General features: G+C 41.5%; 1 protein-coding gene across 2 annotated transcripts; it reads left to right on the top strand.

The window, feature by feature from the left end:
- Positions 1–419: 419 nt before the first annotated feature.
- Positions 420–24,329, top strand: LOC115114418 (kinesin-like protein KIF2C). Of its 2 annotated transcripts, XM_029642628.2 has the most exons (22): positions 420–632; positions 7,341–7,435; positions 9,659–9,742; positions 9,852–9,900; positions 9,992–10,024; positions 11,867–11,998; positions 12,239–12,352; positions 12,572–12,672; positions 13,378–13,473; positions 13,559–13,613; positions 13,713–13,875; positions 14,051–14,141; positions 14,254–14,317; positions 15,897–15,988; positions 16,146–16,288; positions 18,858–19,062; positions 20,615–20,725; positions 21,013–21,080; positions 21,153–21,249; positions 22,098–22,181; positions 23,756–23,849; positions 23,981–24,329. In XM_029642628.2, exons 1-22 carry the CDS (start codon positions 572–574, stop codon positions 24,055–24,057), a joined length of 2,109 nt encoding a protein of 702 aa, XP_029498488.2. In that variant the 5' UTR covers positions 420–571; the 3' UTR covers positions 24,058–24,329. The 2 variants fall into 2 exon arrangements, with proteins under 2 accessions (XP_029498488.2, XP_029498489.2); XM_029642629.2 differs by lacking the exon at positions 9,992–10,024.
- The last annotated feature ends 1,467 nt before the right edge of the window (positions 24,330–25,796 follow it).

Below are 25,796 nucleotides of genomic sequence, written 5' to 3'. Positions count from 1 at the left end.
TCAGGCAGGGCTGGGAGTATCAAGCTCAAGACTGTAGGCCTATGCACTTATTACACTAACATAATAAGCAAATAATGAGTGTCTTTGCAATGAGTCAAAGTAACAAATAGTTGATTATTGAGGTTCCAAACAAACATGCCATGCAATTGGTAGCTACAGAGGTTCCAAATTGTATAGTAGCTAGCTACTCCCACACTGCGGTTATGTATGACATTGCATTGTATTTTATTTGTATTATTTTTTTTCTTCATCATATACCTGTATTCAAAACAGGAAATGCAAACAATGTTTCACTATGTCCAAACTATATTCGTTTAACTGTATCGTTATTGGTTATACTCACTGAGCTTAATAAAAAATCAATAATACCACATGGCTATCGAGATACTTTTTCTGATAGACAATCTTTGAGAACGCCCTTGCTTCAATCAGCATCGCCCTTTTCTACTTCATCCGCTGACGAAAAACTGATTTCAAACATTTGGCGGCGGATTGGGATTTGTTTGGTGCTTGACTGTAGCCAGCTAACGTTAGGTTGGCAAGTGAGTGGCAAGTGAGTTTACGCATTAACATGGATTCAACTATGGCGAACCTTCTTGTTGGACTTTCAGTCAACATCCAAAGAAGCGATGGTAAGCTAATATGGCTAGTTTAAGGAATTGTTACCTAGGTTTGTTTATTTCGCTTGTTAGTGTTGCAGTTAGCCAGATTGACCTCCCAAATAATATAACGTTACCTAGTTAATATGAACATTATTTGTCGTAATACACTTTAACGCAGGTCAGTAAGTTATAGGTGAATAAGTTACAAAACTCGACGAATTGAATTAGCTAACGTTACTTGAATGCCACTCAAGCTAATCGAAAAACGTATTGTTATTGGTGCATGTGCGGTTAACAACTTGTGTGGTTAAGTTAGCAGCTAGTAGACACAGCTAGCTATAGGATAATAAAGCAATTCTTTGATATGTTTTTACTAGTTATGGCCGTTGTAGTGCTAAAGTTAGGTGACCTAACGTTACACTGAACAACATGTAAAGTGTTGGTTTCATGAACTGAAATAAAAGATCAGACATTTTCCATATGCACAAAAAGTAGTGAGCATTTTTATTTTATTTATTTAACCAGGTAGGCAAGTTGAGAACAAGTTCTCATTTACAATTGCGACCTGGCCAAGATAAAGCAAAGCAGTTCGACACATACAACGACACAGAGTTACACATGGAGTAAAACAAACATACAGTCAATAATACAGTGTATATAGACTTGTTTACAATGTGAGCAAATGAGGTGAGAAGGGAGGTAAAGGCAAAAAAGGCCATGGTGGCAAAGTAAATACAATATAGAAAGTAAAACACTGGAATGGTAGTTTTGCAATGGAAGAATGTGCAAAGTAGAAATAAAAATAATGGGGTGCAAAGGAGCAAAATAAATAAAATACAGTTGGGAAAGAGGTAGTTGTTTGGGCTAAATTATAGGTGGGCTATGTACAGGTGCAGTAATCTGTGAGCTGCTCTGACAGTTGGTGCTTAAAGCTAGTGAGGGAGATAAGTGTTTCCAGTTTCAGAGATTTTTGTAGTTCGTTCCAGTCATTGGCAGCAGAGAACTGGAAGGAGAGGCGGCCAAAGAAAGAATTGGTTTTGGGGGTGACTAGAGAGATATACCTGCTGGAGCGTGTGCTACAGGTGGGAGATGCTATGGTGACCAGCGAGCTGAGATAAGGGGGGACTTTACCTAGCAGGGTCTTGTAGATGACATGGAGCCAGTGGGTTTGGCGACGAGTATGAAGCGAGGGCCAGCCAATGAGAGCGTACAGGTCGCAATGGTGGGTAGTATATGGGGCTTTGGTGACAAAACGGATTGCACTGTGATAGACTGCATCCAATTTGTTGAATAGGGTATTGGAGGCTATTTTGTAAATGACATCGCCAAAGTTGAGGATTGGTAGGATGGTCAGTTTTACAAGGGTATGTTTGGCAGCATGAGTGAAGGATGCTTTGTTGCGAAATAGGAAGCCAATTCTAGATTTAACTTTGGATTGGAGATGTTTGATATGGGTCTGGAAGGAGAGTTTACAGTCTAACCAGACACCTAAGTATTCTAAGTCAGAGCCGTCCAGAGTAGTGATGTTGGACAGGCGGGTAGTTGCAGGTAGCGATCGGTTGAAGAGCATGCATTTAGTTTTACTTGTATTTAAGAGCAATTGGAGGCCACGGAAGGAGAGTTGTATGGCATTGAAGCTTGCCTGGAGGGTTGTTAAGTGTCCAAAGAAGGGCCGGAAGTATACAGAATGGTGTCGTCTGCGTAGAGGTGGATCAGAGACTTACCAGCAGCAAGAGCGACCTCATTGATGTATACAGAGAAGAGAGTCGGTCCAAGAATTGAACCCTGCCAGAGGTCCGGACAGCAGACCCTCTGATTTGACACACTGAACTCTATCAGAGAAGTAGTTGGTGAACCAGGCGAGGCAATCATTTGAGAAACCAAGGCTGTCGAGTCTGCCGATGAGGATGTGGTGATTGACAGTCGAAAGCCTTGGCCAGATCAATGAATACGGCTGCATAGTAATGTTTCTTATCGATGGCGGTTAAGATATCGTTTAGGACCTTGAGCGTGGCTGAGGTGCACCCATGACCAGCTCTGAAACCAGATTGCATAGCAGAGAAGGTATGGTGAGATTCGAAATGTTCGGTAATCTGTTTGTTGACTTGGCTTTCGAAGACCTTAGAAATGCATGGTAGGATAGATATAGGTCTGTAGCAGTTTGGGTCAAGAGTGTCCCCCCCTTTGAAGAGGGGGATGACCGCAGCTGCTTTCCAATCTTTGGGAATCTCAGACGACACGAAAGAGAGGTTGAACAGGCTAGTAATAGGGGTGGCAACAATTTCGGCAGATAATTTTAGAAAGAAAGGGTCCAGATTGTCTAGCCCGGCTGATTTGTAGGGGTCCAGATTTTGCAGCTCTTTCAGAACATCAGCTGAACGGATTTGGGAGAAGGAGAAATGGGGAAGGCTTGGGCGAGTTGCTGTTGGGGGTGCAGTGCTGTTGACCGGGATAGGAGTAGCCAGGTGGAAAGCATGGCCAGCCGTAGAAAAATGCTTATTGGAATTCTCAATTATGGTGGATTTATCAGTGGTGACAGTGTTTCCTATCTTCAGTGCAGTGGGCAGCTGGGAGGAGGTGTTCTTATTCTCCATGGACTTTACAGTGTCCCAGAACTTTTTTGAGTTAGTGTTGCAGGAAGCAAATTTCTGCTTGAAAAAGCTAGCCTTGGCTTTTCTAACTGCCTGTGTATAATGGTTTCTAGCTTCCCTGAACAGCTGCATATCACGGGGGCTGTTCGATGCTAATGCTGAACGCCATAGGATGTTTTTGTGTTGGTTAAGGGCAGTCAGGTCTGGGGAGAACCAATGGCTATATCTGTTCCTGGTTCTAAATTTCTTGAATGGGGCATGTTTATTTAAGATGGTTAGGAAGGCATTTAAAAAAAATATCCAGGCATCCTCTACTGACGGGATGAGATCCATATCCTTCCAGGATACCCCGGCCAGGTCGATTAGAAAGGCCTGCTCGCTGAAGTGTTTCAGGGAGCGTTTTACAGTGATGAGTGGAGGTCGTTTGACCACTGACCCATTACGGATGCAGGCAATGAGGCAGTGATCACTGAGATCTTGGTTGAAGACAGCAGAGGTGTATTTAGAGGGCAAGTTGGTTAGGATGATATCTATGAGGGGGTCCGTGTTTAAGGCTTTGGAGAGGTACCTGGTAGGTTCATTGATAATTTGTGTGAGATTGAGGGCATCAAGTTTAGATTTTAGGATGGCTGGGGTGTTAAGCATGTTCCAGTTTAGGTCGCCTAGCAGCACGAGCTCTGAAGATAGATGGGGGGCAATCAGTTCACATATGGTGTCCAGAGCACAGCTGGGGGCAGAGGGTGGTCTATAGCAGGCGGCAACGGTGAGAGACTTGTTTTTAGAGAGGTGGATTTTTAAAAGTAGAAGTTCAAATTGTTTGGGTACAGACCTGGATAGTAGGACAGAACTCTGCAGGCTATCTTTGCAGTAGATTGCAACACCGCCCCCTTTGGCAGTTCTATCTTGTCTGAAAATGTTGTAGTTTGGAATTAAAATTTCTGAATTTTTGGTGGTCTTCCTAAGCCAGGATTCAGACACAGCTAGAACATCCGGGTTGGCAGAGTGTGCTAAAGCAGTGAATAAAACAAACTTAGGGAGGAGGCTTCTAATGTTAACATGCATGAAACCAAGGCTATTACGGTTACAAAAGTCGTCAAAAGAGAGCGCCTGGGGAATAGGAGTGGAGCTAGGTACTGCAGGGCCTGGATTCACCTCTACATCGCCAGAGGAACATAGGAGGAGTAGAATAAGGGTGCGGCTAAAAGCAATAAGAATTGGTTGTCTAGAACGTCTGGAACAGAGAGTAAAAGGAGGTTTCTGGGGGCGATAAAATAGCATCAAGGTATAATGTACAGACAAAGGTATGGTAGGATGTGAATACAGTGGAGGTAAACCTAGGTATTGAGTGATGAAGAGAGATATTGTCTTTAGAAACATCATTGAAACCAGGAGATGTCATTGCATGTGTGGGTGGTGGAACTAATAGGTTGGATAAGGTATAGTGAGCAGGACTAGAGGCTCTACAGTGAAATAAACCAATAAACACTAACCAGAACAGCAATGGACAAGGCATATTGACATTAAGGAGAGGCATGCTTAGTCGAGTGATCAAAAGGGTCCGGTGACTGGAGAGGTTGGTTGGGGGTCACGGCGATTTAGACAGCTAGCCAGGCCATCGGTAGCAAGCTAGCATAGGATGGAGGTCTGTTTATTAGCCACCTTTTGCGTTCCGTCAGTAGATTAGTGGGGTTCCGTGTGGTAGAGGGGATTAATCCAAATCACACAACAACAACAAAAATAAAAACAATAGATATAGTTATAGAGGCCCAAGAAGAAAACATAATAATAATAATATAAATAAATAAATTGTCCAATTGTCTATTCAGATAGCAGCCGATAAGACAGCTAACGGTTAGCAGGCCGCAGATGGGCGTTCAGGCAACGTCGCGACGGAGGAGTCAGCCGGATAACTCCTTCGGGTAGTTAACGTCGGCAGTCCAGTTGTGAAGGCCCGGTGGGGCTCCGCGTAGGCAGTAAAACGGGTCCGGATAGGTGACTGCAGCCCAGGAGTGATTGATGGAACTCAGGAGTGATTGATGGAGCTGGCTAGCTCCGGAATAATTGATGTTTGCTCCGGAATCGACGAAAGCTGATAGTCACACGGATAGCAGCTAGCTAGCTGTGAGATCCAGGTATGAATGTCCAGAGAGCGGTTGAAATCCAGGGACATGGAGAGAAAATTGGTCCGGTATGTTCCGTTCCGCGCTGCGCCGTACAAAACTGGCGATAGATTTTCGAGCTAAAGGATAGCTAATTACCACAAACCGTGGTTAGCTGAATACTAACGATTTGCCAGTAAAGAAGCTAACTAGCTTCTGAACTAGCTTCTGAACTAGCTTCTGAACTAGCTTCTGAACTAGCTCCTGGCTAGCTTCTTGGAGGAATACAGATTTGAGGTAAATAGTAATTTTTTATAAATTGGTGAGGCGGGTTGCAGGAGAGTGTTTTGAAGATGAGTTGATGGAAAATTTAAAAAAAAAAAATGTGGAAAAAAAAGTATATATATATATATATGGGACACGACAAGACGAGGACAAAAGACGTCTGAACTGCTATGCCATCTTGGATCAATGTGGATCAATCAATCAATTTCTCCATAGCCAAGATAATCCATCCACCTGGCAGGTGTGGCATATCAAGAAGCTGATTAAAAAGCATGCTCATTACACAGGTGAACCTTGTGGTGGGACAATAAAATGGTTCAGTGTCATAACTGACTTCAGTGGGCAAATGCTCACCTTCGATGGCCACTGGCACGCTGGAGAAGTGCTATACAGGATGAATCCAGGTTTTAACTGTACCGGGCAGATAGCAGACTGTATGGCGTTGTGTGGGCGAGCGGTTTACTAATGTTGACATTGGAGTGACCCATGGTGGGGTTATGGTATGGGAAGGCATAAGCTCTGGACAACAAACACAATAGCATTTTATTCGATGGCAATTTGATTGCACATGGATACCGTGGCAAGATCCTGAGGCCCATTGTTGTGCCATTCATCCACTGCCATCACCTCATGTTTCAGCATGATAATGCACTGCTCCATGTCGTGAGGATCTATACACAATTCCTGGAAGGTGAAAATGTCCCATATCTTCCATGGCCTGCATTCTCACAAGATGTCACTCATTGAGCATGTGTGGGATGCTCTGGCTCGATGTGTACTACAGCGTGTTCCAGTTCCCACCAATATCCAGCAACTTCACACAGCCATTGAAGAGGAATGGGACAATATTCCACAGGCCACAATCAACAGCCTGATCAACTCTATAACGGAGATGTGTCCTGCTGCATGAGGCAAATGGTGGTCACATCAGATATGGACTCATCCCAAACAATCTCAATTGGGTTGAGGTCGGGTGATTGTGGAGGCCAGGTCATCTGATGCAGCACCATCACTCTCCTTGGTCAAATGGCCCTAAAATCTAATCAAGTATAAATAATTTCAAATTCCTTATTAAGCAAACCCGACAGCACTATTTTCTTTTTTAAATTTACGGATAGCCAGGGGCACGCTCCAAAACTCAGACAATTTACAAAGAATGTGTTTAGTGAATCCGCCAGCTCAGAGGCAGTAGGGATGACCAGGGATGTTCTCTTGATAAGTGTGAATTAAACCATTTTCCTGTCCTGCTAAGCATTCAAAATGTAACGAGTACTTTTCGGTGTCAGGGAAGATGTATGGAGTAAAAAGTATATCATTTTCTTTAGGAATGTAGTGAAGTAAAAGTTGTCAAATGTAAATACCACAAACTACTTAAGTAAAAATACTTGAAACTACTACTTAAATACGTTACACCTTTGTTAAACACTATTACACACAGAGTCCATGCCACTTATGTGACTTGTTAAGCACTTATTTACTCTTGACTTAACAGGGGTTGAATACTTATTGACTTAATGTTTAAGCTTTATTTTTTTTATTAATTTGTATAAAAAAAATGTAAAGCATAATTACACTTTGACATTATGGGGTATTTTGTGTAGGCCAGTGACAACATATCAAATTCTGGCTGAAACATATGTAGAAAAAGTCAAGGGGTATGAATACTTTCTGAAAGAACTGTAGCTCTGGTCTAGGGTGTTGGTGTGGCCTAGCAAACAGGGTTTAATTTTCATGATATTACTACTTCTAAATGTGTTTTACAGGGCGAGTGCATACTGCAAATGTCAAATCTGTGGATTCCACAAAGCGTACTGTGACGGTTGAATGGTTAGAGAAATCTGTATGCAGGGGAAAAGAGGTAAGTGGCTCGAGAGCGAGACAAGTGCCTTATATATGTTACAGATTCAGGGATGCAAACTAGTCATCTTTTGGCGAAATTCGCTGTTTTGAATCCAAAATAGGTGACCTACGACTTTTGCTAGCCAGATAAATCTTGAGCAAGAGCCAACTTCACTGATCAAAGAATTGAGTTCATGGTGTGAAAATTAGCTGGCTAATGAAGTCAGACAGTAACCTAACCAATTCGTTATACGACTCCTTGCGGTTGTGCCGAACACACTCAATTCTTCATTTGATGCGACTTGCTTGCTAGTTGAGATTTCTGTTCTTCACCCTTTTGTCAGTTTATCCTACATTTCACTGATCTTAGTAGCAGAATGCATTTTTGTGTCCTTCAAGGCAGCTGTCAATGATCACGTTAGGTTGCGTTTCATTCAATTGATCGAAGTTTGGTCGCGGGGAGGCACTAGTAATGTCTGCAGTTTTCGGTTTGGCTATTTATTTCAAGTTTATTAGTCTGAATAAATCTCTTTGTCAAAATGTGTCATCTCGCCCATGTCTTATTCGACTAGTAGTTGTTCTGTAATGTTTATTGCCTGCCTACATTTTACTCCCTCTGTTTAATATAACACACACATATATTCATTTTGGTTGCCTACGTAAAGTTTGTTCTATAGAAAGTATTTGACACTAGCCACAAAATTAAGGAAATTAGAAGAGGGGGAGTATTTCAGCAGGCAAGAAAATGGTCTTGGCGATGTCCCCCCCCTAATTTCCTTATTTTTGTCACGTGTCGAATACTTTCTATAGAACAAGCTTCATGTCAGGATAGGCAACCAAAATGAATAATTAATGTATGTGTGTGTGTTTTGTATTAAACATAGAAGGGAGTAAAATGTAGGCAGGTAATAAACATTTCAATTTTGCAAAGAGATTTATTTATAGACTAATAGTCAAACCGAAAACTGCAGACATTACTAGTGCCTCCCCGTGATCAAACCGGCATATGAAATGCAGCCTAACATGATCATTGACAGCTACCTTGAAGGACACAGTGAAATGTTGGCTAAACTGACAACGGAGTGAAGGGCAGAAATCTCAAGTAGCAAGCAAGTTGCAGCAGTGAATTGAGTGTGTGCGTGTTCACGTGAAGGTGGGGAGAATTCTGGCAGAGGGGAGATTTTCGGCACAACACCGTTCCTCAAGTTATAACGTGTTAGTTGCTTTCTGGACCCTGGCAATCTGTGTTCATTAGCTAACAAAGTAATGTTTTCCCTTTACAGAATGTGGTTAATTTTCAGAATGAGAGAATTAGGTGAAAATAAGATGTTGCTTTTTAAACAAGTGGAGTTGGGCCTGGCTTAAGCTGGATGCCACTAGGTGAAAGGAACACCACACACATTCTCTCTTTCTTACTTTTTCAATATAGTGGATTAAAAGAGTGTAGCCAGGTGTACTCTCTACCTGAAAGATAACAATTATGCCAACAAAGGGTTTCATGCTCTGCTGGCACATTGTAGAACAGATGTCCACAGGCAGAAAGTGTATAATGCAGTGTAGTGAAAGATATTGGTTTTGTTGAACTTGACAGTAATGCGTGTGTGGGGGGGATTATTACATGTTTTTACTCTGTGAATGTGCCACAAGCATTCTATTATAAAGGCTGTCATGGCTAACAACAATTTAGTGTATAGTTTTTTTTCTCAAGGCTTGAGTGTCATTTGCAGTGAAGTCTAGGCAACATAACATTCTCTAAACATTTGTTTAGTTATGTATTAGGTTCACATGAACCACTTATTTTACACACAGACTGATCATGTATATCATAATCTTTGTTTAATCAGTTAGCCTGTATTTCCCCCTAGCAGGGATTTCTTTTACATGTTTCAGTGCAAAAAAAAGTGTCACCTTTTTGGGCCCTCACCAGTTTGCATCCCTGTACAGATATTGGACTAAACTTCACTCTGTGGTGAACTTCCTTCACTGTGGAGTTTAGCCCGTTATGTTAGAGTACAATTCAGCAAGTGTCATGATTATGCATTTTGCATCGTCACACTTCTAGCTTTGTACTGAAAATGTTCCGTCTTGAAAACTTTACTGCTGACATATCAACAGTGCAATAATTATCAAAATACTAACAGACATTAGCATAACTAGATCAATGAAAGATACTATGTGCTGTAAGTCTTGTCAACTGAAACTGATTGTTGACATACTACTATTCCTGCCCTTTGCTCTTCAGCTTGAAATGAATGAATTATGGTTCCTGAACAAAGAGCTTTTTGAGCGCATGAAACCAACTAGTATACCTGCTCCTCCGGAGAAGGTAAGTGTACTCTAGGGATGGACCTAGGAACGTGAGGTTCAAAGTGCATTCATTTGAAAGTTTGTGGTCCTAACGTCAGGAGCAATGTTTGCCTGTGATTTTTCTCCAGAAATGTGAAAGCCGTCTTCGTTCATCCGGGGTCCCTGCTCCTTCCAGTCGTAAGTGATTTTTGCCTAGTTCCAGTATGTTTTAAGTGTGGATTTCATTGTTTTGTGTTTGATGGTTAATTATGGATATTTCCTTCATAAGCTTCTACTCCAGCGGGTCCTCCTGAGGAGACAGGTTTGCATGCAATGCATGTTCTTCTCTAAGCAAATCATATGCTAAATCACTTTATATGAGATGGAATCACATCATATAGGCCTATTTCCACACACACAGACAACCAAATTCTGATGTTCTGACATTAATTGGTCTTTTGACCGATCAGATTTTTTGCCAATAATTGGGCAACATTTTGGAATGGGGCTCCCTGTGGGCAGCCTGATACCTTGATTTGAAGATACAGGCCATTATGTGGTTCTATCTTCAGGTGCACAATAATTGTACTCTTGTCTTTACTTACTAGTGGGGTTGAGTGGGACTGTATGTTTTCTGTACATAACTGATTAACTAATGTAGAGTATAATCATGTGGAATGTACTGTTTCCAAATAGAATGCAAAACACTAAATGATGGCATTTCTCGTGGAAGAATGGCATTGCATCCCTCCAATAGAGTTCCAGACACTTATAGAATCTATGCCAAGGGGCATTGAAGCTGTTCTGGCTCGTGTTGGCCCGACGTCTCTATTAAGACACTTTGTTGGTGTTTCCTTTATTTTGGCAGTTACCTGTAAACTATACTGAACAAAAATATAAATGCAACAATGTCAATGATTTTACTGCATTACAGTCCATATAAGGAAATCACTAAATTGACATTCATTAGACCCTAATCTATGGATTTCACATGACTGGGCAGGGGCACAGCCATGGCCCACCCATTGGGGAGCCAGGCCCAGCCAATCTGAATGTATTTCCCCACAAAAGGGCTTTATTACAGACAGAAATACTCCTCTGTTTCTTGAGCTGTCCGGGTGGCTTGTCTCATACAATCCCCGCAGGCGAGGAAGCCGAATGTGGAGGTCCTGGGCTGGTTTGGTTACACATAGTCTACAGTTGTGATGCCGGTTGGATGTACTACCAAATTCTCTAAAATGCTGTTGGAGGCAGCTTATGGTAGATAATTTAACATTACAATTCTCTGGCATCCACTCTGGTAGACATTCCGGCAGTCAGTATGCCAAATGTATGCTCCCTCAACTTGAGACATCGGTGGTATTGTTGTGTTACACAACTGTACATTTTTGTGGCCTTTTATTGTCCCAGCAGAAGGTGCACCTGTGTAATAATGGCATTTAATTTGCTTCTTGATATGCCACACCTGTCAAGTAGATGTATTATCTTGGCAAATGAGAAATACTCACTAACAGGGATTGTGCATGTGAAAAAAATTATGGGTTTTTATTTCAGCTCATGAAACATGAGGCCAATACTTGTGTTTTTATATTTTTGTTCAGTATAGAATGCCTTTTTGTGACAAAAGGTTCCTTATGTGATGGGTTCCAAAAGACTGTGTGAATATGTCTATATAATTCAAATAGTGACCCTGAGCAGTTTGCATAAGTGTACTAGCACTCTTTCTAGTGAAATGCAGACTCTGTGATTTGGATCTTATTTCTTAGCATGCTAGTAGTATGTGTTCTTTGTTTCCACAAACTCTCCACAATTCCTTCTAATAAGCACTGAAGTCATTCCCAAAGCTACTGTAAGCTTTTCTCTTTTAAACACTGCACTGTTTCTGCTTCATCTCTGTTTTACAGCTTATATTGAAATCAAAAGTAATGCATTTGCTGCAATTCTCATTTGATCTCATTTGATTATGGCATGCCAGATTCACCCAACTAAAATTGAACCCACTTATTAGGGGTGGTATGAAGGTGGCCATCTGTTTAGTAGGACTACATATAAAATCATTATTTGTATGGTTTGGTGTCTAGTCTTGGGATCAGTAGGATGATGAACAGGAGTTATTAATCTACTTCATTTAACTGTAGTGGTAAATGTACTAATTTCCTCTCAGTTCCACTTCCAAGAAAGTCTACACGGCAGACATGCTTGTTCCGGACCCTTGCTCCTGTCTCTGAGCTTGCTGCTAAGACTAAGCATGACTCCCTGTCTTCAGAGTATCCACCCTCTGTCCTCAAAGCTTCAGGTGGGGTGTGCCTCAATGATTTCTGACTTATTGCCTTTCCCCTATAGCCTGGTCCCAGATCTGTTTGTGCTCTTGCCAACTCCATTGCAGTCATTGTCAAACCTTTGTTTGGCATGACAAGGAGTTGGCATGAAGGCACAAACATACTGGCATAATTTATCCCATTACCTTCTGAATGCTTCACTCAGTGACTCGGAGACCTCTTGATATTCACCTTTGTCATCATGCTTCATTTTCCAGGTGTGCCCAACCGAGAGAGGAAAAGGAACAGTCAGAGACCGACTGCTGTCCTGCCCCCTGTCAACGAGGCCCTGAAGGAGAATGAGGCCAAGAGTGTTTCCTCAGTCACCTCAAGTGAGCTTTAGGATCTTTGAGTCACACATATCACTATGTTTATTTCCCTGGGCCTGTGTTTTTATATTGCCTCAGAAGAGGAGTGCTGATCTAGGATCAGTTTTGCCTTGTAGATCACAATGAATAAGATTAAATAGACCAGAGGACCTGATCCTAGTATGAGACGCCCTGCTATCTTTTGTGAGCATCTTCATCCCATTAGATACTTCACTCTTTCAGGCAGACGGAGATCAGTGCTACCCCAAGACATGAGCAAACCAGTGAACAAAAGATTGTCCCATGCAGCCAAGAACTTGGACATGGTGCCCAAGAAAGGAAAAGTAAGAGAATTGGTCACATGAGACAGTGGCCATGTCCAAATGCCCATTTTAGTCAAATTACATTTTTCACATACGTCGAATACAACAGTGTTGACCTTACTGGGAAATGTTACTTAAAAGTCCTTAACCAACAATGCAGTTCAAGAAATAGTTTTAAATATATATTTGCAAAATAGAAAGTAACACAATAAAAGTAAATAACAATAACGAGGCTATATACAGGGGCTACCGGTACCAAGTCAATGTGCGGGGGTACAGTTTAGTCGAGGTCATGACTAAATGGTATGCGAGAAAATAAAGTTTTATAGTATGTGAAATTTTGAAAATAATGTGCACTTGCAATGACTTAGTCATTTGTTAATTTTGGTACGGCATGTCAATTTATCTGATTATCAGCTGTTGGAAAAGACAAGTGGGTTCTACTAGATCAAACACCGAAATTAGTTTGCAGTTTGAGTATGTAGTACTCTAGAATGGGTATTCAGACACGGCCACTGTTTGTCTGTTTACCTGGTACTATTGGCCCGTGTCCTGTGTTAATTCTTTTTGTAGATGCATACCAGTAGGTAGATCGGACTTACTGTCAATTTCCTCTTATTTTCATTTGACGTTGTGGACACATTAAAAGCCTTTACTAATGTATTGGCAATATTAAATACTACTACCCATCACTTTCTCTGTTACATGTATTTCTCCTCGCTGTAGTTTGAAGACACAAACCGACCGAACAAGCAGTTTTACCAGATGATTGAAGAGTTCAGAGAGACCTTGGAAGTACTTCCTTTATCTCTGTCTGATATGGTAAGATGGAGGAGAAGAGTTAAAATGTGGGAGGCCTTTCTTAACTAGTGTTTATCAGCTATGTAATTTTATTTTTGATTCACAGGTTGAAGCTCGTAGAATTTGTGTGTGCGTTCGCAAGCGTCCTCTCAACAGTAAAGGTTACTTACTTTTAATTGACCAAACTAAAACTTTTCTCTGACTGACCTGTATCCACCAAGCTGCTTCTCATGTTGACTTTCTATGTGTGGTTGTCTTAGAGGTGACTAAGAACGATATTGATGTGGTTTCTATCCCTGGTAATGGAACACTGCTCCTTCATGAGCCCAAGCAGAAAGTGGACCTGACAAAGTACCTTGACAACCAGGTCTTCCATTTTGACTACTCCTTTGACGAGTCATCCACCAATGACTTAGTGTACAGGTATTCACATTTATTGGTTTCTAAACAGTAGTGTTCTGTTTTTCTCTATCAGGATTATTTTACAGTATGCTGATAAAAAAACAACTTAATACCCTTTGCAAGTATGTTCTCCTATGAAGTTTGTCATTTACTTGTTTTTGCAACATGGTTATATACCAATATTTTTCACTGGTAGGTTCACTGCCAAGCCCCTTGTCCAGACCATCTTTGATGGTGGGGTGGCAACTTGTTTTGCTTACGGACAAACTGGAAGTGGTAAAACTCATGTAAGTCTTACCGTTTACCTGACAGACTGACTAGAGCAGTTTTGTTTCAAAGTCCACCAGATTTTTTTTAACATGTCATGTAAAATGTATACTTATCTTTTACCCTATCCAGACAATGGGAGGAGATTTTTCAGGGAAAAGCCAGAACAACGCGAAAGGGATCTATGCCATGGCAGGTAATTCATTGTCTCCCTGCTATTGGCTTCAACAACATTGCATTTTTGGCTTAGTTATTAGGGATGTAACAATTCACCGTTGCACATCGGTCCACATGGTTCAAATGTTTAAGACATGAGAGCAGTGATCCGGCTGGGACTCCTAACCGATCCAAATGTAGCATGCAACGGTCAGAAAATAGATTCACATTTTACCAATCACGGGTTTGCGTAATTGTTTTGCTTAAATGTCTTTCTGACTACTTTCTGTGACAACTAAGCATGTAATTATGTTGACAGTCATTGATCTTCTAGCATAGCTGTGGGATGTAGGGGTGCTGCATCACACCATTCAAAATAATATATATATATTGTTCACAAAAGTAGCGCACTGGGACTTTAGTCATGTATTAGCTGACCTATATAGCCATCTGCCGCAGGATACTTTAGCCACCCGTACTGCATGGTCCAACCGAGAGAACAAGATAAGCTCTCCAAATCTGTCAACTTCCAAAAGGTCTAAACCATTTGATTATGAGACTGTGAAATCCAAAGTTGTGCTATACACTTAGTGTACAAAACATTAGGAACACCTGCTCTTTACATGAGACTGACCAGGTGAAAGCTATGATCTGTTATTGATGTCACCTGTTAAATCCACTTCAATCAGTGTAGATTAAGGGGAAGAGATGGGTTAAAGAAGGATTTTTTAGACAATTGAGACATGGATTGTGTACAAAACATTAAGAACACCTTCCTAATCCCGGCAGGATTTCCGTTCTTGACACAAACCGGTGCACCTTGCACCGACTACCGTACCCTGTTCAAAGGCAGTTTAAATCTTTTGTCTTTCCCATTCAACCTCAATGGTACACACACAATTCATGTCTCGAGGCTTAAAAATCCCCTTCATCTACGCTGATTTCAAGTGGATTTAACAAGTGACATCAGTAAGAGATCATAGCATTCAGCCGGTCAGTCTCTTGGAAAGAGTGAATGGGCAAGACAGAGGTTTGAGTGTTAGGAACTGCAACGCTGCTGGCTAGATACCCAGTTTCCCTTATGGCTCAGCTCCGGTGCCTACATGCACCATAGACGTATAAATAATTTCCAGACGTGGTCAGTTCAGAGAGGCCTAGCTCATGAGCTCCATCAGGAGCAGATTTGAATTTAGAATGGAAAATGTATGTTTATGCAACACGTTATTGAATCGTGTCGAACCGAGTCTTTAAAAAAAATACTTTAAAGGGAAAGATTCACATCCCTATGAGGTATCCTTTGATTCTTTCATTTTTTTAAATAGATTTTGGTACTTGTCTTACATTTTTATTGCACTGGTAGGAGCTAGAACCACAAGCGTTTTGCTGCACCCACTATAACATCTGCTAACCTGTTTACGCGAGCAATTAACTTATTTGATTAGGAAATATTGTGATAGTACTGATCTCAGAAATATCTAGGACTAAGGAATAGATCTGTCCACCTCACATTTTATATACAAAGAAAAGGGTTTTGTACATGAAGGTTATATGTGAATAACCTTTACTTAGGACATACTTCAATGATGTCTTTCAGTGTCCTGTAACTCCTTGTTCTTCAGCTCAGGATGTGTTCGCCCTCCTGAAGCAGAGGAGATATTCCGGTCTGGACCTGTGTCCCTACGTGACATTCTTTGAGATCTACAACAGCAAGGTGAGAAGGAAAAGCTCAGCGCTCCTCAAGCAGCTTGGTGGTTTGGATGGTTGACATGTTTTTATTTTATTTATTTTATGGAGAATCCATGATAACAGGACAAAAGTGTAGAGAAGACTCATTTGACATTTTGCTAACACACTTGCTTACTCCTCAGGTATTTGATCTGCTGAACAAGAAGGCCAAGCTGCGAGTGCTAGAGGATGAGAAACAACAGGTCCAGGTGGTCGGCCTGCAGGAGATGTACGTTTCGTGCGCTGAAGATGTCATCAAGATGATTGAGATGGGCAGTGCATGCAGGTACACACTACTTTTTAAAACTTTTTTTTTTTACTCCACCCAGGGTGTATTCAGTGAGGTGAAAAACTCAAAACTTTACAGATAGAAGTGTAATGAATGTTGTTTTTTAAACTAGGCAAGTCAGTTAAGAACAAATTCTTATGGTTGACATGATTACCTATTCTGATTACCAAATACTTTTCTATCTGAACGTTCTGTTACATTGCGCCCTCCTGAACAGGCCCCTTTATCTTTCTCTCGTGACTTTGTCAACTGTGTGTGTTGTTCTTGGTAGGTTTTTTGACATGGCACCAATATCTTTCTCAGAAGGGGAAAGAAAAGCAAGCAGCATTGCATCGGAGCACTGCTTATCTTTTCTCTAAGTGTTCTACTCCGCCTACACTGGTGTGCATTTTCCTGTCTCCAGACATTTCTAACTACGGGACCTCCTGTGTGTGCACTGTAAAAAAAAAAAAAAAAAAATCTGCGCCATTATGGCCCTGTACGCTCTGCCGCCTTAGAAGAGACAATTGCCCCCCTAATATCCCCGCTAAACTAGAGTAGTGTAGGATACAGCAGGGGCTGGCAGTAGGTTTGGTCTTGGGAGAAAAAAAATTTCTCACCTAATAGGCAGCAGAGCAACATAACAGCAGCCCAATTCATATGCCTGTGCTACAAATTTAAACTACTTTTAACAAATCTGGTTAGTAGGCTATATAAATCACTTCAATATCCATAACATATCCTAATATTTTCAATCTGATTTACATTGTGAAAATCATTAAGCATCTTCTCTTTTTAGAAAGTGAAAAGCTCAATTAATGGGGACAAAAGAGCAAAGTACATTTTGTCTCCTAAAATATTGAAGGCTGCTTCAGAAAGTCATAGAAACGAATCAATATATCCCCATATGCATCAGTCACATCTTTTGTGGCTATTTTAAAGCTTGTTTCTATCATAAGGCATCATGGAGTTAAGCATTGTTATAAAACACTTTATATTATCTGGATTATTTATTTCAAAATGTAAAGTCCCTTTTGCCCTTTTAAGAAAGGGCATGGCATATCCTCACTCAATTTAAAGTCCTGGTTTTAACCAAACACAAAGTCCTCAGTCTATACTGAGTGCATGGTGATAGTATTGGAGGATTTGGCTATATTGACAAATCTATGGATAGCTAAATTGAATCTGTCAGAGGTAGGCCTGCTTTAAAAAAAATATATATATATATAGGAAGAAATAAGCGCCAACAAAGCCCTTTTTGTTAGTGGAGTCGAAATTTAAATGAAGACTATTAGTTAAATGCTTATTTTCTGCACTGTTTGCTGTCCACTTCTGATTCTGCCACATCCGCTCCAAAGCTGATGTCCACTTCTGATACTGCCACATCCGCTCCAAAGCTGATGTCCACTTCTGATTCTGCCACATCCGCTCCAAAGCTGATGTCCACTTCTGATTCTGCCACATCCGCTCCAAAGCTGATGTCCACTTCTGATTCTGCCACATCCGCTCCAAAGCTGATGTTTGCCTTTTTAGTTGACTTTCTCCTGCACACTCCTCATAAGTTAATGATTTTTTAAAAATGTCTCTGGTGACATGGTAATACATTTGGTCTCCAGTCTATGGGCTACAGAAAAACCACATACGGTAATACTATTTCTACTGTAGGCTACATCATTTAGCCTATGTTAAATTAATTTTCTGGAGTACTGCAGGGCTGCGTCTCTCCAACAACCCCTTGGAGAGGCGTGCTGGACATGGACAAGCTAAATATTTGCACCCTGCCTTTGGCAAAGTGGGCACTGCTTATCATGGGGCGGCATCAGCGCTCATCTATATAGCCCTAAAGCCACTGGGTGAGAAGTTGTCATTGTTTTTGGGCAGAATAATGTGATGTGTTGTTGGTCAGTTTTTAGGTCGGTAAATGTCGCCCACATCAAACTGCCACCCTAATGGGCGGGCCTGCTGTGGGACCTAATCGAGTTCTATTTCAAATCCATATTAATTCAATAGCAGGTCTAGTCATGTAAGCCTAGTCATCAAGATTGGACTTTTTAAAATGTATTACCAGTCACATTGTTTTAATCTGTCAGTCACTTCAAAGGGCTCCTTTTACTAGACTAGCCGCGCGCGTTCCTTCACTCGCAACATATTTCAAGCCTCCAAACAATAGGTGAATGGAAAGAGACATGTTACACAAGTGTAAAGACATTTGGCGATTGTCATTAGGACAGAATGAATGCCTCCACTGCTGTTCCCATTCGGTTTCGGCCACTCATCTCTGCCTTGGCAAAATGTCAATGTTCTTGTCAAACCAGATCGCATGTTGGCGCGTAAACTATACCACCCGTTCAAGTCTATTCGCAAATGCTTCATGCCTCTGACATGTGGTAATGATAACTGTAGGTTAATAAACCATTATTTTTCTTGACATTTTGTGTTCATTATTGTGACAGGCTTATGTTTTACCGGTACGACATACCCCCACTTTATTTTTGCAGGATTGACGTACCGCACCACCTTACTTTCACCCCTGCCAATATATTAACTTTAGCGTAGTGAATAATGATCTGACACACCTATTTCTCAGGACGTCCGGCCAGACGTCAGCCAACGCCAACTCGTCTCGCTCCCACGCCGTCTTGCAGGTGATCCTGCGAAGGAGGAACCAGGTGCATGGGAAGTTCTCCCTGGTGGACCTAGCAGGGAACGAGAGGGGCATTGACGTTCGCAGTAGCGACAGACAGACCCTCGTAGAGACGGCCGAGATCAACCGCAGCCTGCTGGCTCTCAAGGTGAATACAACTACTAGCCTGCTGTCCGTTCATTCTCACTCTTTAGACATCCCTTTTACCTGGGTCCTATTCATTAGTGCACATGTGGTAGCAAAACCTTCTGCAACTGAAAATGGAAACTGGCCTTTTTTTTTTATTGGACATGTTCAGTTAGTCCCTCTGCGGTCAGTTTTCTTCCGTTTTGTGCCTAGTGAATATGATCATATTACAGGCATGCAAAACCCTTCAAAAATGTGTTGGTAATGTCACCAGTGGTATCAATGTAAAAAAAAAAAGAAGATATATATATATATATCTTAACCCAAAATGAGAGTTTAAATGTGTATGATGTGAGGAGTTAATTCTGTGGAGGGTTTCTTTCTAAATGTAACCATGCTGTGAGCTGCAGCTCCTTACTCTAAACCAGGGGTGTCAAACTCAGCCTTGCAGGCTGCATTCGATCTTCCCCGAGGTCCAGAGTAGAGCCTGACCAATTTTTTGTGTCCGGATTTTGGGGGTTAAAACTTACCAATATGATACATCTGCCGATATACTGTTTTATGCCGAGAAAAGTAAAAGAACACTGAATTCTCATAAATTGCCATCCAAAAGAGCAATTGTCCAATTTTCGAATGTTGATTTCTTACGTTGTGAAATTAATGACATGCATTGTGATAATGGCCACAAGTATTCAGATAAGCATGAGATGCCCTTTTCTGTCATTTTATTGAATATCGATTGAATTTTAGATTTAAATGTTACATCTTCTATTAAAATGTTTTGGTGGTAATGGGCTCAGATTAGGTGCCTACATAGAGTAGTATACATTTACATTACATTTAAGTCATTTAGCAGACGCTCTTATCCAGAGCGACTTACAAATTGGTGCGTTCACCTTAAGACATCCAGTGGAACAGCCACTTTACAATAGTGCATCTAAATCTTTTAAGGGGGGGGGGGGGGTGAGAAGGATTACTTTATCCTATCCTAGGTATTCCTGAAAGAGGTGGGGTTTCAGGTGTCTCCGGAAGGTGGTGATTGACTCCGCTGTCCTGGCGTCGTGAGGGAGTTTGTTCCACCATTGGGGGGCCAGAGCAGCGAACAGTTTTGACTGGGCTGCGCGGGAACTGTACTTCCTCAGTGGTAGGGAGGCGAGCAGGCCAGAGGTGGATGAACGCAGTGCCCTTGTATACGCCATAGACATGCATCATTTACGTACACAGAGAAGTCGACTTGGACAGATCTAGCTCAGGAGGTCCAGCACCAGATTTGGAATGGAAAATGAATTGGATGTTACTGCATCGAACCAAATCGCACTGAATCGTTTGTCGTATTGGAGCCTATGTACCTAGATGCGTATTGAGTTCTCTTGAATGGGAAAGATTCTCACCCCTAGGTTTTAGTCATTTCGGTGTCGAATTGAGATCGTTTTTCTCTAGTTTATTTAAAAAAATAAACAAATTATAACTTTTTTTTTTTTTTTTGCACAAACCACCCACGTGCTGGATTTAATTGGGTCTGTATGTTTGACACCCCTTGTCTAAACTGTGCTTGCTCCTTCCTCTCCTTGTAGGAATGCATTCGCTCCTTGGGGATGGACAGCCACCACATCCCCTTCAGGATGAGCAAGCTGACACAGGTACTCCGAGACTCCTTCATCGGCGAAAACTCCAGGACATGCATGGTAAGGCTTGTCTCCTTTCTTTGGGCTTTAGCTCTAGATGCACATGTGCTTGATAATGACAGCAATGGAGTTGTCACAAGAACCAACAGATCTGGGACCAGGCTAAGCTGTGGTGGTCCCCCCCCCTCTTTTCTCTCTTGAAAAGGATAATGTGCTCACCATTTTTTTTTAAAGACATTGTTTTATTTTAGCAAAGTTAAGAGATTGGCCTTCCCTCCCTACATTACTAGACGGTAGACCTAATATTGGCCATAATGTTATTGTTTGTTGTTTTTCTTATTTTCCAGATTGCAATGGTGTCTCCTGGAATGTCCTCATGCGATTCCACTGTGAACACACTACGCTATGCAGACAGGTACTGTCAAAACAATTGATCGATCGATATTTCCAGTAGTAGGTGTAAATGTAACTTTTTATTTATTGTTAGAGTGAAGGAACTGAATGGAACGTTAAAGATGAATGATGCGGATCTTCCCAAGAAGATTGATGAGATGGAAGTGGAGGACAGCTCCTCATCAGAAGAGGTGAGCTCAAAAGACCCTGGGCCCTGGTTGAAATTAGAGCGCTATATAAGATGCAATACGGGAATAAGATTCAACCCCTGTTTAGTTGCTTACCACTGATTGGTCCTCAGGGGACAGACTGTGTTATAGCAGGGGTTCCCAAACTTTTCACTCTACTCTCGGGGGGGGGGGCTCTTCTAGCATTGGGGAACATCCCGTGCCCATCCCCTGCACATGCCATGTCTATTTCTATGGGGAAAAAGCACTGTTCATGAGGCAAACTGTTCACACCCTGAGTGGCGCAGCGGTCTAAGGCACTGCATCTCAGTGCTAGAGGCTTCACTACAGACCCTTGTTCGATTCCAGGCTGTATCACAACCAGCCATGATTGGGAGTCCCATAGGGCGGCGCAAAATTGGCCCAGCGTCGTCTGGGTTTGGCCGGGGTAGGCAGTCGTTGTAAATAGGAATTTGTTAACTTGTCTAGTAAAAATAAAAACACCCCTCTTGTTGTTGGAGAACTTTACAGGTTTAAAGCTAACTTTTTGTTGCAATTATATACATTTTGCTATGTCTAGTGTGTATTCATGTGACAAAAACATTACAACAATATCTATGGGCAAAAAAAACTAAATCAAAAAACGTTATCTGACATGGCTACTTGATCTGGACATTTCTGACCAGTTATAAATAACTCTAAAGTATGCCATGGCTGACAAGGGGAGCTGATGCACGACCCTATTTCCAAATTGCACCTTGTGCGTTCTACTATTACTACTTTCAAGAGTAAGTTTAAAACCGGTCTGAGTTCCTTTAAAAAATATGTATATTAGTACTAAACAGCATGTTATTAACTTCTGGTCTTTGCAGGACTCCATTGTACCCATGACCGACGTGTATGAGGCCATATCCCAGGTTTCTGAGCTGGAGGAGAGGGTGCATGAGGAGTTGACGGTATACCTATATCTCTGTCCAAAAGACTCCTTGTTTGACACATCCTGGACCTAGAATTGCAATATAATTTGATGCAACTGCAGGGCTTGACATTAATGCTTGTCCGGGGCAAGTAAAACAAATTTTTGGACAAGCAGACTATAGATTTAAGTTGTTTGAGCGGACAAGTAAAATAAAGAAATTGCTGTCAAACAATTAGGCTACTCCGATCATAATTAGATCCGTGTCCTGCAGATGTGATGTTTTACTCACTGTCCTCCCAATCTCTGCAGAACGCATCGGAGTATATTTATTTATTTACAGCACAAGCGGTCTTTCAATCATTCAGTTGCCAGATGTGTTTTTGAGGTCAAAATGAGCCTAGCTGCGTTTGCACATTTGTTGATAATTGCTAGCGAGTTATTTTCCCAGTTGTAGCAAAGTTTTGGTTAGCAATGAAAAGTCATGTGTGCATCACCTGCGTTTGAGTTGCCAGAGGGAGTGAGCAAGACATTTGTGCAGCAGGTAAAATAATGACATACAACAGACTAACTAGATGATAACCAGCCAACCTACACTGTTTTGAATTGGTTATCTCACTAATGAACCATTGTCATTTCCCATGTCCTAAAATATGTTTTCACTGGCACTATTGTTTAACTGCAACTGGCCAAAACACAGTTGATGAAACCAATGCTGCATACTCCGGTTCTAAAACCGTCTCTCAAGCACTCAAAATTGGCTAGGGTTCTCCACTATTCAATACTAGCCATGTAATTCTGACAAAATTCTTCTTAGAATAGCTTAATTTACAAGTAACTCCTATGCTGTCAAGATTACCCATGAACACCGAAAAATGTAACCGTACCAATAGATAAACGTATTTTGTTAGCCACCTCGTCCACCTTAGCGATTTGATCCCTGGTTCGTTGAATGAGGGAATTATTTTATGAAGACTAAAAGTACTTGGTTGTAAAATAATGTTGCAGCGTGACCAACCCTCCTGGAGAATCCACGAGAGATACTGGGAGTGCAGGCTTTTGCTCCAGGCCTGCTTGAACAATCAGCTGCTCAACAGATAATCTGAGTTTGGTGTGTTTAAGCAAGGTGGGATCAAAAGCCTGCACCCCCAGTCACTCTCCAGATAAAGGGTTGATGGACCCAATGTGTTTTACACAGTAGCCTGTCAGTGCTGTTTCTTAGTTTGTGGGGTGTTAAGTGCCTTGCTCAAGGCCTCAATGGGGGGAGATATATAATGCATGGGATCAGAGACCAGCAGCCTTCCATTGTCAATACTAGTGATAATAATGAAGGTTATTCTGTGTAGTGGTTCTTGCATCATACAACATCATTTTCAATCACCTTTTTGGTCAATGGTGTTAGACCTTTTTTTTGGGTGAGGGAGCAAATGACTTGAGCCTTTGGACAAGTAAAAAAGGACAAGCGGCTGAAAAGTTCATGTCAATCACTGCAACTGGACTTGAAATAACAAATAACTGTAGTGTTAAAAAATGTAAATGATACTGTGTAATGGCTTTATTTTATATATATATATTTTTAAAGTATCACTCAGTTCACTGTCTTATGTTGTACAGGGAGCAAGTAACATTATCAAGCTAATGGAGATGCCATCATATGACATTGAGGCTGGGGCGACCGATATTGTGGACTACGCAAGAAAATTACTGGGTGTGTGGATGTGTTAACAGACCAGCTACATTTGTAATTCCATCAACAACACATTCTCAGCCTAGTTCATCCCAAGTATCGTCTAGCTTTTATAACACTGTGGCCTTGGCTGATTTTGTTTCTTCTCGCAGACACTGTCCTGGCATTGCAGTCTGCCATTGATGGAGAGCGACTGGCAAGGATGTCACCCAAATCAGGTTATTGCTGAGAGGGACATCCCTCAACTTGTTCACTTGGGAATAATGTTCTGATAAGTTTTATCATGCAGTAACTATTCATTATTGTTCAATTGGGCATAAATTCCCTTCCGCTAACTTTCATTTAATGGTACATGAAAGAACCTTACCTCTGTGTAAACCCTCTCACTACATACCATAGATCTCTGTGAAAGTATGTTAACAGTTCATGTTTTAAATTGATTTGTATTCATTTGTCCAGCATTTAAATGATTTGTGAATATAATAAAGGTATTTACCAATATGTTATTTTGTAGCATTTATCAACCAACCATTTAGCTACTGCTCTTTAATTTCCATTGAGAAATGTAAATGTGTTTCCCTGTGTTTGTATTCCATGTACCACGGAGCTGTGTTCTAGTCCGCTGGTGGATGACCCGTGCACATCTGCCTAGCACTCTGTGTGGGGGCTTTGTTTCTACCTCCCTTTTTTCCTCCTTCCTTTCTGCTTCTCGACCCCAACCTCCACTATACACAAGTCCAGCTTGTGTATACACATACCCTGCAAGCAAAAGCTGACACATGACATATCAAAGCTCTAATAAACATCTCACACTGAACAATTTTCCCCAAAGAATAAAAATAAACAAATTTTGCTGGCGACTGGGTGGCCCCACAGCATGGTGTGAGGCCTTGCATGCAGCACAACTGTTTCCTATGAGCACAACCCCCACCCCCATCTCACTGGGTGGTACTCCCCTCCCTTCTCCCAAACCAACCCTCCCCCAACCAGCAGTCTTGTCTGCCCGTTCTCACAGGCAAGTGCTATGCAAAACACTTTTCAATGACCTAGTATAACACATGAACTTTCTTTTAACTCGGCATCTCAATAATGGTTAACGAGCAGTGTTTTTATTATTTGTGGTGATATGTAGCTCTGCCTTTTTTTCTTTTTGATCGCTTAGAAAACAATTTGAAAACAGACCGCACGTAGCCACATCAAGTTGCTGAAAGTTCTATAGCTTCTTGATGTCTATCTCGTGTTGTTGCCAAAATGTATTTGAATTGTTTCGCTCACCCTCAGCTGTGTGCTTCAGTCGTCTGGTAGCATATTGTTCACTTTTGTTATGTAAAATACAGCGATATCAGGAACCACTCTGATCTCTATAGTGATGTTCAGTATAGTTGGTTTTATAAAGGCACATTCAGTTGTATAGTGGATTAACAGACCTACTCAACCTACTGCATTTACTTCACAATCAGTTATGAGACTAGCAGTTGCAGTACATCGTTGAATCTTTCATTTGTAAAAGGTGGTCATAGGCTCATGATTCAGACCTTAATTCACTCTTATCTATGATTTCACAACACTGATAATTTCTGCTTGGAATTGTTAATTACTTCATCGATGCTGAGATTTGAATGGGGAGCGTTGTTTCATGTGAGCTGGGACTTGTATCTCTTGGCTCTGAGACTGTTTGGATGCATCCCAAATGGAACTCCATTCCCTTTATAGTGCGCTACCTTTTGACCAGTGCCCCATTTTTGACTGCTCCCTGGATTCCAGCTGTCCACATGAATATTTTCTCTGTGCAAAGAAAATTGGCAATGGCTGCTGCTCGGTTCCCATCACCTCCACAGACTAAATAAACAGACAAACCACCCAGTGAGTTAGTCCATCAGCGGAGCGCCGGGCCAGCCCTTGTTTTTCTTTTCTTCCTGCCTCCTTCCCTTGTTCCCTCTGATTATCTCTTCTTGTAATCCTCTCAGG

The sequence above is a fragment of the Oncorhynchus nerka genome, linkage group LG9b (assembly GCF_034236695.1).
Source record: "Oncorhynchus nerka isolate Pitt River linkage group LG9b, Oner_Uvic_2.0, whole genome shotgun sequence".
NCBI classification, from domain to species: Eukaryota; Metazoa; Chordata; class Actinopteri; order Salmoniformes; family Salmonidae; genus Oncorhynchus; species Oncorhynchus nerka.
The sequence above is the reverse complement of the archived record's forward strand: the minus strand, read 5'-3'. Positions and strand labels throughout refer to the sequence as shown.

Excerpts from the sequence above, each read along its gene's own strand:
- LOC115114418 (XM_029642628.2), top strand. The coding sequence starts at position 572 with ATGGATTCAACTATGGCGAACCTTCTTGTTGGACTTTCAGTCAACATC. Across the intron at positions 7,436-9,658 it reads CTGTATGCAGGGGAAAAGAG|CTTGAAATGAATGAATTATG; the intron begins GTAAGTGGCTCG and ends TTTGCTCTTCAG. Across the intron at positions 16,289-18,857 it reads GAGATGGGCAGTGCATGCAG|GACGTCCGGCCAGACGTCAG; the intron begins GTACACACTACT and ends CCTATTTCTCAG.